Below are 16,517 nucleotides of genomic sequence, written 5' to 3'. Positions count from 1 at the left end.
CGGAGCTCGCCAGCTCTCGAAATAGACCACGCGTTAATCCCAAAATGGTGAGTCCCCCCTTTCCTTTGACTTCGCGCCAACCCCTTCAGGAAAAAATGTCCCCGGGTTAAAGCACTTGAGAAAATATTCCACATATGTGCTCACACGTAATTATCGCTCCTCTCTGCAGCCCCTCGCACATCCTCCCCAGGTCCCGCATCCTCTCCATCCTCTCTCTGCCCCGTGCCACAAGTTTCTCCTTGTCTCAGTCGCCGCTGCTCCCAGTTCTGCAAGGAGAGAACGCGATGCTCATCATATTGTGAAGACAATATAACCGTGAGTTGTTACGTAAGCGACACAGTGCGATACTTGTCATAATTGTGGTATTGCTGTTCTGAACGGAGCAGCATGAAAAATTCCCGTTAGAAAGTTCTGGAGTGGGGATCAGTTCACCCGTAATTACGAGATGGCCTTCAAGGCAAGCAATGTAAGCAGTGACTTGTGCTGAGTCTCCCGTCGGTGCCGTCGTGCCCAATATCAAACGCTGCCACTTTAAAGAATAGATTCATACCAAAGAAAAGAGCTGGAAGGCTCGTGATGAAGGGCAGGGAAGGAGACGGCGGTGACCCAGCACGGACACCCGGCCTTGTCCCGAGCCAGAACCCCAAACACCGAGAACACCTGTGCCACGGGAACCCCCAATGCTTCCGTTTAAAAATATCAACAGGACCTTACAGAAATAACCATTACACGTTATTTTAGACAGCAGGAAATGCAGTCTTAAATCAATTGGAAAGGTAGTTTTCCGTGCCGTTCGTGAATCCTTCCGAAATTCTTCCACTGAAAGTTTTCTGAAAGGCGCAATGTTCCTCTAAACCATTTCAGCTTCACCAAAAGTATATTTTCCAATGAAGAATTGTTCAAATTAGTTCTTTTCCATCAGATTTAACTGCTGCGCTTTGCTGGAAAAAAAGCTCAGGGAATTTCTTAGGGATAATAGTTTAAACCATTCAGCGTCGCAGCTCGTTATCACGGGTTCTTCATCTAGAGGAAAATCTGTTTCTTTTAGGGAAAACCGATGCTTTCAGCTTTTTCAAACTGGCAGCTTTTAAAGACGTATTTCATTAGAAACCAGATTTTTTTTCCTAAAAGAACAAGTCATAAATCCAAATTCAGTGCCACAGGGTTCGCAGAGGAACGTTCTGATGGTTTTAAGCTCTCCTCCCTGCAGTTTGTTGATTCCCAGGGAACGCGGGCAGGTTTTGCTCTGGGCTCACAGCACTGCCGGAACCTGGAAACCGCACCGGGGATCTGGGTAAAACTTGGGTGCAGTGGGGCTGAACTGAGCACCCAGCCGGGACACCCACAGTTTAGGGCTTGGCAGCAGTATTTAATAACATTCCCCCTGTGTATTAGCGCACTCCACCGCGCACACCATCGGGTGCAGGACCCGGTAACGCGTTTGCTGAGCCCTGTGAACAACCCATGGCTGAGGACAGGCTTCTTGGGGCTCAAATGGGACCCGGGCTTTCCGGCCATGTTACCGATTCCCACCGCAGATGGGGGTTCACTTTCCTTCCAACAGAGTCCGGGGAACAGAAGGTGATTCTTACTGCCCAGATGAATTTAGTCTTAAACATGATAATTTTTCAATTGAGGCAACTTTTATGGCACTAGTTGTGCGCTTTGCATCAATATATGTACGCACCCCCCCGCGGTGCTTGCATCCAGTGCAACTAATATCCGTAAGGTAATCAGGTAGCGATTAAGCAGTGTTCAGATCTCACTGCCAAGCGGGTATCGGCGAGAAGAGGGGTACCTGATGGGGACAGAAGCGACGGTCCCGCCGTCACCCCCGTTTCCACTCGAGCAGCGGCTGCAAACACGTGGCCGGACGCACCTGTTGAAGTTTCTTAAGCTGTCCTAGTGGACGCCGCAGGAAGGATTAATTGTGATGCCTCCTGCTGGATTAAAACTCAGGCCTCTGCTGAGTTAAACACAGCCAAACCCCTCTGCTACTTAACGCGGGTTGTTTTCCTCTGCCCTTCTGCATCCTGCAGCACTCTGAAAATCAACGACAAAAGATGGAAAAAACATGTTGGCAAATACCTGGCAGACCAGCAATTACAGGTCCCGGCAGGAGAAAACGAGCAGTGTTTCCAGCAGGAGACGCGTCCGCAAGCAGCGGCCCCAGCGGCGCTGGGTTCAGATGGCAGTTCACGTCACCCCATCGCAGCGCTGGGTTCGGACGGCGGTTCACGTCACCCCATCGCAGCGCTGGGTTCGGACGGCGGTTCACGTCACCCCATTGCAGCGCTGGGTTCAGATGGCAGTTCACATCACCCCATCGCGGCGCTGGGTTCAGATGGCAGTTCACATCACCCCATCGCAGCGCTGGGTTCGGACGGCGGTTCACATCACCCCATCGCAGCGCTGGGTTCAGATGGCAGTTCACATCACCCCATCGCGGCGCTGGGTTCAGATGGCAGTTCACATCACCCCATCGCAGCACTGGGTTCGGACACATCACCCCATCACAGCGCTGGGTTCGGACACATCACCCCATCACAGCGCTGGGTTCGGACAGATCACCCCATCACAGCGCCGCGTGACTCACAGGACAGGTTTGGGACTTCTCGTTTAAACGTTTAAAGTGTTCGCATCCAGCCACGGGAGGTGGCGGGGAAAGGAAACAACAAACTGCTGCAAAACACAATGCAAGAGGAGACAAATTGTACGGTAAGTTTTACACGTTTTGGAACGTGCAAGACTCAGATTACGTATTTTCAGGTAAGCCAGTTAACCAGACCTCAATTAACCACCCAAACCTCGGCAGCACCGTGCTGTTCAGCTCGGGTGTTCTGGCCACGTGGCTAACCTGTACCCTTCACCGCTAACTGGCTGGCTCGTTCTCCGCCGGTTGCTGTCGCGCTGACCTCCGGCGGCAGCCGCAGCGAGGCAGGACGCACCGAGCTGCCCACGCCAGCCCCGCGCTGTGCCCCCACGCGGGACGCGTGCCCGTCCCGGCGCCGCTCGGCGCTGCAGCGCTTGGGGATTTGCTGTCCGTCCGGAACAAACCACCCGGCCCCGCCGTGCCCCGCACAGCCCCGCACCCGCGGAACTCACACGCGTGTCCCGCGGGCACCGGCCACGCCCCTGGCCACGCCCCCTCCGCCGGGCGCGCTCCGCCGGGCCGGCAGCGCCACCTGCTGGCCCCGACCGGAATAACCCGCTCCTGCAGATGTGCCCAGGAGGAAAACAAAACCTGCCTCTCCGCGTAAATAACGTCAGCCATTCTGGAAAAGGTAGGAAAACCACCATCCACCCAGCCTGAAGACTGTCAAAAGATATCCAGGAGTACAGTCAATGCCAGCCAACACAGCACCGGTAACACCCGTTTAGTAATCTCAGCCCACAAGTAACACAGCTGCTGTTTAACCTACCAGCTGAACCGTGGTGTTGGTGTAAAACACACGCGCACCCACAGATCACCCGCAGCTTTCCAGCACTTCACTGGAAGCCCAAGAGGTGAAGCTTTGCTGGGCACAGAGCAGCGGGGCAGCTGGGGCCATGGGACAAAGCTGCGCCCTGAGCTGGGCTGAGCTCGCTGGCACACCCAGCGCAGAAATCATCCTGCACACACACAGCACTCACCTCAGCAACAGTCCTGAGCGGTCCCACAGCTTCTTTCACCCTCCTGTCCCACGGGAACGCAGCCTCGGGATGTACAGAAGGTTCCGAAGGGAGCGGGGAATGAGCGACCCCAAGGACAGGGAACCGCACTCACCCGGAGCCCAGGCTGGTGAGAACGTCAGCTCCACGGGTCCCTCTCTTCAGACTCCGTTACCAATCGGACCAAATCCTCAGCGTGACCTCCTCACCAGACGAAAGCCGAAGCCCAGCAGCACTCACCCCACAGAACCCAGCACCACCAGGTACCCCCAGCACACGGCAGCTCCAGCTCGGGAGCCTCAGCACTGCCCCGTGTGCCATTCAGAGAGACATCTGAGCCACCCCTAAACATTTATTGGGCTCTCTGTACATCATTAGGGAAGGTACGCATCATGCAGCCGAAGAAACCACGATAGAAACTTGACTTTTACAAACATGAGAACCACCAGATCATCAAATCTCTCAGGTATAAACATTATGAGGTAAGCAATACTTAAGATGAGGCACTTAATAACCCAGAAGATAATTAGAATACAAAATTATAAAGAGAACAGCTGTTCGTATTGTCCTCCGTTCTATTTAAAAATGATTCTCTATATACAGAGTGGTCCGTGCCTCACGCCCCACGAAGGAAGTGGGAAAGATGCCGCATGTCCACCGCAGACAGGTACAGGTACAGATGCAGACCCCGGGACGCAGGAACAGCAAAGCGCCGCTCACAAAGACGACTCTTCTAGAAAACCCCCAGTTTTCCGTTTGGAGAAAATATCTGCGCTCACAGAGACACATTACTTGGTATTAACACACGGATCTGCCACGCCAGAGCAGAACCACCCCACTGTGTTCAAGGAAGGAATGCCAATTAGGACAGGATTTAAGCCTTAGCGGGATTTATGGTAATTAGAAATGTAACAAATTTAACTTTACAAAGAAATTAATTATGCCAATTAAAACACTTAGCAAGTTTTACTGGGAATTTCTACAATATTATATGTATACAGTGCTGATCAATGCCCGATTTATTAACATCGCTTAGGGCACGCTTCCAAGAAAATTTACCAAAGCAGTATAGGCATTCTAATTAAGATGTTTAATATTCACAAGAAACATTTCCTTATCAAGATCCAGAGAGAAGGAAATAACCCAATAAAAGAAATAACGCATTCCTGTTAAGGTGGGGTGCACGAACATCTAAAGCCCCATAGCCGCGCAGTTCGCTTGAGTCTGCCCAAAACACAAGGTCAGTGTTTTCTATTAATATTAAAAAAGCAAACACTTGCACAAGAGTCAGCTCTCGGTGCTGAAGAGCTCGAGACCAACCTGCGCGTCCAGGTGAAGGGATTGAAACGCCTCCTCCAGCGCCCTTCGAGGCGGGGAAGGACACGGAAGCTTCCAGAGCAGGGGAAGATCTCCCTGCCCCAGCAGTGCCTGTTTGTGAGAACAACGGCCCCGGGTTCGCTCGGTCCCACACCGGGCAGCCGGGGTTTTCAGATGGGCTCTGAAGGCCGCGTTTTACTTACATCCCACATCTTAAACTCTCTGAACAAATGCGAGCTGCGTTATGTCTTCTGTTCCTACAGACAAGCCAGTGGAGCTCTGAGGTTTGAACGGAACAAGGGAAGAGCCACAGTTACTAGAGGAGCAAAATTAAACTTGGCAAAAGTAACGCATTTTATTTACAAATACATGTATGAGGATTACAACAGAAACACGCTGGGGAAACGGTCTCAACAAAAGCAACGATTTATTGGTAATGGCATTAAATGAAACAGACTGACAGTCTCTGGTTATGGTCAAGCAATTATCCAGGAGCTGTAGGTAAGTGGAGATCTGATTGCGATAAGGCCTTCCCTTCCTTCCTTCCTTCCCTCCTCCCAGTGTCTGCTGCATCCTAGTGGCTCTCTCCCTTTTTGCCAACTACCTGGTAAGAGAAAAACACAAACACTGCTGAACTGAAAAGAGTCCTGCCAAGGAGTTTTTAAGGCAACTCTCAAAATAAGCAAGTGCAACCGAGTTTTCAACGAGGTGAATGCACCTCAGCATGCGTTACTATAGCGCTGGCAGAAGCCTGGGTCCCTCTAAGGGTTAAGAGGGACGCACAACAACCAAACTTTACGTTTAGTCCCCATAGGGACAGCAAAGCATCGGTCTCATCTGGAGAAGAGTTAGGAGACAGGAACTGCAGAGCAGACCATGCTTAATATGTTATATACACCAAGCATCCAACCTTAATACACTGTATAAAATATTAGAGTGGGAAGAGAAGCACTGGGTGCCCAAAGAGAAGTGTGCTCGTTCCCCTGGGCATCCTTGCTGTGCACCCCACTGAGAGCACTTCCCCGTAATGGGGTTCGAACCTATGCAGCACTTGTGGCTCTGACTGGTGCTGCCAGAACACAGATTTGAAGATTACACCAGCGGAGCAAAGGATTTCCCTTTAGTGCTCGTAATCACGCTGAAAACAGAGGGGTAAAACCTTCCCTGTATCCTAAGCAATTGACTCCTACAGCAAGCGTGTTCAGTATTAATCACCTCTGCAGTCAAGCAACAATAAACCTCACGCAGTCAGTAGTGATACCAGAAAACCAAACCCCCTTCCTCATCTTCTCATCCTTCCCCCTGCTGCGTTTCTTGTCAAACTTCACCACATTTTTTCCCCGCGCAGCAGCTTTGGGTCAGCTGAGTTATCAGCGTCACAAAGTCACTGAGATCTAACCATAAAAAGTACTTTTAAAGACCATTTCACCTACAAGGAACCCTTGACCAGGAGCATTTTCCAAGCTGTAAATTCCAGCTAATGCTTCAGGTCAGGAAAATTCCAAACCCACAATGTGAGGAAAGAAGAATAAAAACTGGAAGCCCAAACACTTGCGTTAAGATCCAATTAATGAAGTTAAAAAGATAGTTAAACTTGTCAAGAAGCAGTATTCATTTGTTGTGTGTTTCCAAAGCACCAAACTGTGTTCACACACAGATTAAGCCAAAAAGAAAGAAAGAAAAACCACAGTTAAAAGATTAGGTGTTAGCAAGTGTGGAACACGAAAACATTGCTGTACCAGTCTGAGGCAGAAAGGGACAAGTGGCCCATGTGTATTATCTGTGAAAATCAATCACACCACTATGGATATTCCGTGATCACAGCTCAAAGAAGCCCATTTCTGACCATCCCACTTCCCCAAAGCAAGGGGACACGTGCACAGACACCCAGCAGTTGTCACCGCTCCTGTCCCAGCGGAGCCGTGGCCGTGCCGTGCGCGAGGGCCGGCGGGTTGGAGCGGCCTGTTCTCCAAGCCAAGCACCGGCCCGGGGCTTCACCGCGACAAACCAACCAAGCCCAGGGCTCGCTACCCAGAGCGGCGCTGCAGACACTCCATGACCGAACCTTCCGGAGCACATGTGGTGTGTTTCAGACATAAAGAGCTTGAGCAACTAAGATTGGCGGGAGAGCCCTGCCCCGGCCACACGTGTACAAGCTCACCAGCTATTTTTTAAAGTACTGCATGGTTTGCCTTGAAATGTCAAGTTCAAGATAACAGCAGGAAGGAATTTGGTAAGAGTGAGAGGTAAGGAGAAGTGTTTAAGGCAAGACTGGGAGCAGGGAGCGGAGGGGAAGATGAGTTGATGAGCCAGAAGGCGGAGAAGGCTCTTCCTGACGGCAGGAGGTGCAGAAGGCGGCTATCGCGGCAGCGCTGGGTGCTGGGAAGGGTGAGAGACGCGAGATGAGCAGAGGGAGCAAGGGAGCACTGCACGGCCGCTTCAACCTTAGTATTACTGTTTAACTTCTTCTGCCTTTTTAGTTCTTTAGAAAAGGGAAGTTAAGCTGAAAAACAAACAAACAAAACGTTACAAGAAAAAAAAGCCGCAGCGTGTAGCGCAGATGAGCGGCTCTGAGCAGACAGCGAGCCTTGCAGCAGCAGGGGACAGGACACCCGCACAGCCTGCCCGTGTTCCTGCTCCAGCCTCACACCCAGCACCCGTGCCTTTGGTTCACTCACACCAGAAATAAACCAGAACTACCTGGGACATGGGTGGTTGCAGGCCTTTCCAGACACAAAAGCATGGCTCGAGTGCACCACAGGTCACAGGAACCTAACGCTAACTTACCAATCAAGAGTAACACCCCCAGCACCCTGCCCAGAGCGCCGGGGCCGAGCAGCAGCGCGTCTCCAGCACCATGTCTCCAGCACCAGCTGATGCAGCCCAAACAGCCTCGACCGGGGGCATTCGCATGACCAGTTATGCCCTAAGTCAGAGCCTGCACGGCCCAGAAACAGCAGCACGAACTCTTCTAGCGTTAAAGACATTTTTAAAAACAAACATGCCTTTAAATCAAGCATTTTGGAATATACTAAATATGTATAGGAAGGGAACATTCATGCTAGCCCTCTGCTGAACAGGGCAAAACCCCATGTCTCCCACTCCTGCCTGTGCTTCGCTCCCCACACCGCAGGCCGTTCTAAGCGGGAATCCTCTCCTCCGTGTCTCCCTTTTCCACCACTCCAAAGATTTCCTTCCCTCCTCACAGAGGATCTGAGTTACATTGTGCAAGAAGCAGGATACACACAACATATTAAAACAAGTTTGAAAGCAGCTTTTATAGCTTTGCTCACTCAATCCAGCACCACCAACTACACGCAAAGAATTTTTCAGAGCGCGAGTCGTGAATTGGTGGCACAGCCCGCAGGGACACGGCAGAGCCCCCATCGCTGGAGGGGGCCCAGCTGGGACCCCACTCCACCTTCTTAATCACATTGCAATGCTATTTCTATCGTATTTAGAAGAGAAACACGAACGGTAGAGACAGACTGAGGCGAGGGAGTGAGACAGATGAGAGCAGTGAGCAGTGTGGGGAACTACTCAAGGAGATGAAAAGAACAATAAGGTTTCCCAGTTAATCTACAAACCTAAATATAATTAGTGCCCAACACTATATTAAGGTTTCATAGCTGACAGGATCACTGGAAGAGAAGAAACCAAAATTAAAATTCCTAAGAGCACTGCAGCTCTGTCAGACTACACATCCCATTTGTTATGAAATATTTCAACACCCTAATATCAAAACTACACGTTCAGGAAGCAAACGGGAATTTACACATAGCGTCAATGAGGATCTGAATTGAGACAGGATTAGCCACTGCCTTAGTTAACGCCTGGACTCCACAATACTGAAGGTCTTTTCCAAGCCAAACAATTCCAGTTCCACGACTGCACAGCCCAGGAAGATCGGCCCCTCTGCTGAGCACCGCTGGGCAAAGAAACTCCCGGTACTTCTGAAAGCAAAACTGACGTGCAGAGTCTACAGAGAACTGGAAGTGAGACAGAGAACAAATCCCAAGTCAGCCCCGTTCCCCTCCCGACACCACCAGGAAGCACTGCAGATGAACCACGTTAACTGCACAACTCAGTGCAAAAGAGCTGTATCGAACAAAAAGGGTAAGCAGACTGTGAATCAACGTATTTCGAGTCTGGGGAGAACTGGAAGTGGTGTGTTAGGAAGGTCTAAAATTGATATCCAGTTAACTTTAGGACATGAGAATGACTTTTTCAAAGACTTCCAGTGTCACCAAAAAGCAGCAATACCTGTTCTACTTATTAACCTAATTATTACCTGCAAAGATGTTACGTTTTACATGTAGAAGTTAAGATCGTGTTCTGACGTTAAAAATACCAAGTACACGACACGGATGAGCGTTGGTGTTTTCAACCTTCTGACGTTACAAATTTTGTGGTGTTTCAGTGTCACCGGTCACCTCCACGCGAGTCCGTACACAGGTGTGACAGCAGCATTTGCCCTTTTACAAAGGCTACTAAGATTTAAAGCGCTTTCCTTTAAAAAGACCTAACTACATTGTGAAAAACCTGTAAGTAGTGTTAAGGTTTCAGTCTTTTCAAGCCCATTTCACGTTCTCAAAAAAAGAAAAATCACCGATTGAGAGTGCCCTACTGTTCAGCACTAGTGTGTCTAAAATCATTGTAACAAGTTGTTTCCTCCTTCATTTCCTCTTTAAAAAGCAGATGTTTAATGTAACAGGCATCCTGTGACCAGATCTCAAGCTTAATGTTGCCCAGGGAATGAAACCCTTCAAAGTAGGAGTCAAGTCAGTCCCAAGGAGCCTGTTTAGTTTGTACGTGCAACTGCTTCTCTATTTCGCAAACCCCACCAGAAAGCAAGTTTCAAAACCCAGGCATAAATCTGACAGCTGTCAAAAACCCAACATTTGCTATAGCATATACAACTGGACAGCCCCTCAAGCTTTCCTACATACGTTCTTATCAGTTACTTTGACAAAGCTGATGAACAAACACTTTAAGCAAGACCAAACAGCTGTAAGATGAAGCTACACGTTTTCTTTTGGATGCCAAAACCACCTTCAGTTGTGGAGCTGTACTACCAACCAAGTGCACGTGTTCTGCCAACCCATTTTTGAGTAGATTTTAAAACATTCAGCAGTGTTGTGAAGTAAGGACTCACTCGCTTGAAGTCGTTCATATTTGTTGCTTGGACTGGAGTTCCAATAAAGGTGAAGTATGTAATTCTTGTTGTCTCTTCGTCACCATGATTGGACTGGACAAACAACTGAAGAAAAACCCAAATACAGGAGTTAAGGTAAACTGTCCATCCTTGAATTAATACATAAAAACATTAGGTGTCCAAGATTTTTGAACTAACCAACACTTTTTCCAATTATAAAGGTCTCCGTAACCTTTAGAGAAGCTACAGTCCCCTTACTTGAAGCAAGGATTATACAGAACGCTCATCTTTTCCTGGTGGTTGGTTAAACCCCACCCGCACAGCTTCCAAAGCCCAGTTCTGACCCCCAGCGCAGTGCTGGTACTCACAGTGACACTGTTCACGTTCTGGAATTTCACATAGCGCAGCTGGATGATACCGTCTTCTTTGATATCGTCTGCTGTCAGCTCCAGGGCTTGAGTCGGCTCGCTTCTTTCTGCTTCTTCAAAATCCATAGATCGAGGAAGGTTGATGAAGATTTTTATGTACTTTGGACCTTGCCCTGCGTTAAAATACAGGAGCGGTATTCCAGTGTTTAAATAGACTTCCAAAATGCTGCTTGAGAAGCCCTCGCTCGTCACAGCCTCCAGATCCTGCTCAGGGAAAGCCCGGGTTCCCATAGCTCCGGTATCTGTCCTGCGGATCCCCCAGCACCACCCGCCAGTGAAGCACACCCCAAGCTGTACTGCTCACCCACGTCACAGACAACTCCACACAACACATCCAGTAAAACACTACAAGCCATAGTCTGCCATATGACACTGAACACTTCATGTAACTTTATAATGTAAACTGAGTTACCAGAAAAACAGAGCTATGCCTTTCAGTAGCTCCCACATTCATTCCTAGAGCAAATGAAAGTTTCTCTTTGCAGCATATGGAACAACAGTAACCACTTACATTTGTGTCACACAAATACCCATGCAGGACATTCATTTACAAACAACTTAGTGTGGGATTCTCAGAAGGTTCCAGGGACAGTGTCACTTTTAGAAAACTCAGCTAAACACAGGCAAGCTTTAGTCTCAAAGTGTGATTGAACAGACACTTCACTCACCGTTATCTGGCCCCTGAAGTTTCATAGAATAAAGCTTGACAGGTTGGCTAAAAGCGACGGTAATAAGCAGCTGTGGAGAAATGAGTTGCTGTTAAATGCTGTCTTCTCCATGCTTAAAGCCAAACATAGCGCAATAATTAACCAGAAAAGAGTCTGAGCTTTGAAATCAAGTATTACCTCTGCTATATTCCACACATACACTAGTTTGTCACTTCAACATATCAGCAAGTGCTGCTCAGCTTGGATTTTCTTCACACATAAAGGGATGTGAAAATGGAAAGGCTACAACCACCTTTGTATACTAATTTTACTTAGATCCTACTACCATCTCCCGCTCTCTCTTACACCACCATAATGATATAAAGCAGACAAGTTCTTCAAAAAACGCTTGCAGAACAGACCATCATTGAAAACCTCACTGAAAACTGTCTACTGTACCTGCTCGTCACAGTCTGATTCCAAGTAGGTAGAGTCTTTACGTAAACAGTTATCAAATCCATGCTCATCACTCTCATTAAGACATTCACAGCCGGCTTTATTGATAAATGGCATTAAATCCATCTGAAAGGAAAGGCAAGAGCGTCGCTGAGTGCGTGACAAGTGTGCCATCAACTCCTCTGGGATTAGTAAGCATCGGGATGAATGAAATTCTTCATTCAACAGATTAAAATAACAAGACACACAGCAAACCTCAGGGGTTTCTCTCACAAGATACTACGAACAAAAGCTACGAACGCTGTGCTACTCGGATGTGTCCTGTTCACAACCGAATGACGTTTTCCCCTCCATTCCACATCCCCACCCTGCAGCACACGCTTGCTGTTCTGAGAATAACCAATGGGGCTCAGGGAGGATTTTTGGATGCACTTTAGATAACGAGACCACAGCACCATGAAGTCACACCACAACACAGGCAAACTGACACCAGGCTGGAGCTGTCATCAGCTAACCAAAAACCCCAAAACCGAACACAAACAGGCCTCCCAAAAATCTATTACATATTGCAGAACTGACTAAAACATCACCACTACAGCTCCTCCCGGCTCTATATGCAAAGCTAGCCTTACGTTATATCTTTTTCTGCATACCAATTAACTTTATGAAACCTTCCCCTGCTCCTTTCTCCATACACCTTGTTAAAAACACAGAACAACAGAAAACCCAATTCACCATGAACTAGTTGTTTTATTGCCCAGCTCTTTTGTAAAGAGTCCAACTAAAAGCTTTAAATACACACTCTGGAATGAACACAGAGTGCTATCCATGCTCCACACCTCGACCATTTAAAAGGCGGCTTTACTGCAGAGCCAGAATCACCTGTATCCCCTTCCAGATAACCAGAAGTTTCTACCTGCAACTGCAGTAAACCACGTCCAACTGGCACACAGCGTGCCAGGCTGAAAACCACCGATTTCATACGTTAAGGCCTGAAGACAGACCATTGACATCTCGCACCACCACAGCACAAATTCAAGGACAGTCCAAGCAGTAAAAGCCAAGGGAACAACCAGAGCAACTTTGCAACATTTTTGACAGTCTTTTCCCATGGATGTTTTTACGCTTTAAAAAACATTTTGGGAAGACAGTTACTGAATAAGCACATTTTAATGAATTTTGTCTGAATAAAGGAAGCCCAGACAAATTACCTTCTTAAAGCCACAGGGAACTTACGGTTTTGCCTAAAGTAGTATCACTTGACTAAGAATATGTTGAAAAAGCAAGAGATTTTTTTAAACATGCGTGTTATGCAAACAAACAGTCAATCAATCTAAAGAGATACATACGTATCCTTTGGGAATATCTGTATCTTCATTGTTTCCAGGGTCATTTTCCAGGTGCTGCTTTATTTTCTCTTCTAAACCCACAGCATCTGCTCCTTGGTATTGGTCGATTCGCACTTTGTTCCGGAAGAACAGAAACGTTGGTGTCGCCGATATATTATTGGTGGCTGCTGTTCCCTGGAATGCAGGAATCGGTGACAAGCGTTACCCGACAGAGTATTACCAACATCAGACAGCAAAAACGAGCTTGCTTACCTAGGCAAGAATGCACATACCAGGTATCCATCCAGCTCCATCACCTCAAACACCACAGACAATAGTTCTTATTTTATAAAGAGCTTCAACTCTGACGACAATTTTAAATTCATTTAATTTCTTCAGATCCTCCCAAATCATTATGATCTGGTCATCCTTTGAATGGACTTCACACTGCCACTGTTACGCACCCACGGTAGTTTTTCCAAACCTTTCCATCATTTAGTGTCATTTGCAAACATTGTTACCGCTTTCATATTCATCTCCATTATAATTTGCAGTAACTCACGACACTTCCTTTCAACATACCAATGTTGTTTTTGTTAGCGACCCTTAAGTCAATCAATAGCTCACCTGCACCACTGTTGTCTGTTGAAAACAGCTGAGTACCACTTGAGTGGAATCTGCTCCCACTAATCCTACCAGTTTATTGCATTCTTCACTTTGCTCGAGAACCACATCAATATCTGTTTGGGAAGGCTTACTCTTTAATTCATACTGAATCGTTTGCACTTAGCAGTATTATGTAAACAGTACGAGCAGCAGGAACTGTTCGAGCCCAAATGAAGGATGTCACAGTGGAGGCTGCGAGAATACTTTTCTAAATCCAAGTGTTGTTTGTTCACATCTTGTGCCTGTCCCCAGTTTGGAGAATTTCACAGCATGGCTATTTGTGATTCACCAAACGTGTCAACAGCCACAGCAGACAACGGGCTGAACACTTCTCCTTCAGTCTCCCATTCACTCCCTTGTCTGCTCCTCCTCTTGTAACTGAAAACACAGGTTTGAATACCAACCTGGCACTGATGTACATCTACTTCCAAAAAAGTTGCCTGGGGATACTTGTTGCTCAGCGCATTGAAAGCCGGGGCTATCCTTAAACAAGGGCCACAGCTGTGAAAACGAACACAAAAACACAAGCACTTTAATTGCAACTTTTCTTGAAAAACATCAGCCCCAAAGAGAATTAGCACATTCACGTTCTCACCGACATCCTTGGCACATGTAAAAATAACCTCCCTACCTGGCTGACAGACGGTGAGCCATCCTGGCGAGACAATGAAGAGTGACACTTAGAAACACATCACCCAGTGTTAAGTCCCACTTCCCCAGACAGTTTCAAGGTCACATGATTAGCTTCACCTATTAATTAATACCAACTTCATATTTTCCAGCTAATGGGTTTAGCTCCAGCCTGTTTCACCACGAGCCAAAGTCCTGCTAGCTGCAGTGACATAAGGGAGGGCCAAGAGTCCCCTGCTTTCCCTGAAACAGCAAAAAAGCTCTCAGCAGAAAACCAGTACAAGCACTCCACTCACCACTTGTGAGAAAATAACGTCCATGGTAAAATCTCTATGTGTGATTTGAAATATTTAACAGTAATAATGTAGCAAACCTTTGCCAGGAATGATAAAATCCTTACTCCACTAAATCTCACTCACTACAACTGTAACCAGCTAGTACCAGACTTATTTGGCCCTGGCAGAACAGACCTGACTTCCGCTGACTTCACTGTGTCAACCTGGCTGGAAATGCGTACTTGTTAATTATTATACCTCTGCTGGCACAGATGAAGCGTACAGGCACAACCATCCCGCTAAGGACTATTCGCACAACTCAGCTTGTTGCGAAAGCAGCAATCAAGAAATGAAACAGCAAAAAATCCCCGTGGAAACTCCTTCCAACAGCACATAACCGAGAGCTCTGTCAATGCCAACGTGCCAAGAGGTGCAGCAAGACAAGACTCGCTCCAGCTTTCCTGACGTCCCGGGTCTGGATCCACAGTGGCGCAGCAAGGCTGACTCGTAGGGATTTATATCCTGAGCCACCAAGTCATTAATCCAACGGGAACCTAAAACACCAGGTTGTCAGCAGGCAGGACACACCCTGGGCACACAAGCACACGGCAGGATGGCGCTCAGCAGCACCGCTGCAGCACGGGAGGAAAGTCACTGACTTACAGAGAACCCCAAGCCCAGAACTAAGCAGCAGCGACCAGATCTCAGACGTGTGTAGCGATGCTTTTGTCAGCACCCATTCAGTGCACGGCTGGTGGTCCTTGCAGCCTCTTCTACCTGAACAGAACACCTTTCAGAACATTAGACCTGAATTCTCCTGAACGCCAAACAGCCATTAGAAGTGGAATGGTTCAACTGTACCTTTAAATACGGGGTGGAAAAATAAAGATGCAGATCACTGGCATTAAAGCTAGGGCTTTGACAGGTGCGCTTTGAAGGCCAGGACCCCCAGCGCTACCACTATTCTTCACTATTCTCCCTAATTCTGCAAATCGCTGTGACTATCAGAACTGTCAGGCTTGCCTTTGGCCAGCAGTTCACCCACGTTACACCCGGCTGCACCTCACACTGCTCTCGAGCAGGGCCAGAGAGCATCGGCGTGCCCTGGGCAGAAGGATGAAGACCCCGTGAAGTTCCATGGAGGCAAAAGCCGCTTTCAGCAGCCCTGAGCGAGGTACAGGGTCTGTCCACAGCTGCCCCTTAGGCCAGCGCAGGGGCTGATCCCAGAGCCAAGCTTAGCGCACCCGCAAACAGGGCCAGGGAAGCCGGTTCGGCTGCAAAACGGCGAATTTAACACCAGAAACAGAAAATACCGTTCTGGTGCTGTGACTATACTTACACACTACAGACAAAGGGTGTCACTAGCGCTAAAAAAACAACAGTTCACAGCTCTTACCCACAGCAGCTGGTCGATGACTGAAATGATACAGCACTCTGTCCCCAAACCGCACTTCCCAACTTCGAAAGCTCGGCTCCGAACCACATAAAACCAGCGGAAGCCCCCAAGGCCCTAGCGGTTCTCCCGGCCCCGGGAGGCCCCGCAGCCCCGGGCCGGGAGCGGCCTCCGCTGGGTCAGGCCCAGCGCCGTTCCCCGCAGCGGGACCGAGCCCGCGGGGATGGCGCTGGGGACAGAGCGGAGCGGCGGCCGCCGCCCCGGGACCCCCGTGCCCACCGTGACGGGCCTGGGAGCCCGCACCCCGGCCTCACTCACCCCCGCATGGTGAACTTCACCACGGCCAGGCGGGAGCCGGCAGCGCTGAGCTCGGGCTGGAACTCGGTGTCGTTGGCGATCACCTTGACGCCCACCATCCTCGCCGAGCGGCGGGCGGCGGAGCCGGCCTGGCTACTGCAGCGTCACGGCGGGAAGCGGCGGCCCGGCATGCACGGCCCGGCATGCACCGCGCGGCGCAGGCGCGCCCGCCGGCGGACATCTTGAGGGCGGGGCGGGCGGCCCGGCCGCCGCC

The 16,517-nt window shown here is 48.9% G+C and overlaps 1 protein-coding gene across 1 annotated transcript; it reads right to left on the bottom strand.

Moving 5' to 3' along the window:
- Positions 1-5,298: 5,298 nt before the first annotated feature.
- Positions 5,299-16,462, bottom strand: LOC136114596 (thioredoxin-like protein 1). Its single transcript, XM_065859978.2, has 8 exons — positions 16,265-16,462; positions 14,053-14,149; positions 13,004-13,177; positions 11,658-11,780; positions 11,220-11,289; positions 10,492-10,664; positions 10,124-10,228; positions 5,299-5,572 (listed from the first exon to the last, which is right to left on the bottom strand). The coding sequence occupies exons 1-8, from the start codon at positions 16,360-16,362 to the stop codon at positions 5,543-5,545; spliced, it is 870 nt and encodes a 289-aa protein (XP_065716050.1). The 5' UTR covers positions 16,363-16,462; the 3' UTR covers positions 5,299-5,542.
- Positions 16,463-16,517: the final 55 nt, after the last annotated feature.

The sequence above is a fragment of the Patagioenas fasciata genome, chromosome W (assembly GCF_037038585.1).
Source record: "Patagioenas fasciata isolate bPatFas1 chromosome W, bPatFas1.hap1, whole genome shotgun sequence".
In the NCBI taxonomy this organism is placed as follows: Eukaryota; Metazoa; Chordata; class Aves; order Columbiformes; family Columbidae; genus Patagioenas; species Patagioenas fasciata.
Note: the sequence above shows the minus strand (reverse complement) of the source record. Positions and strands in the feature narration are given on the sequence as shown.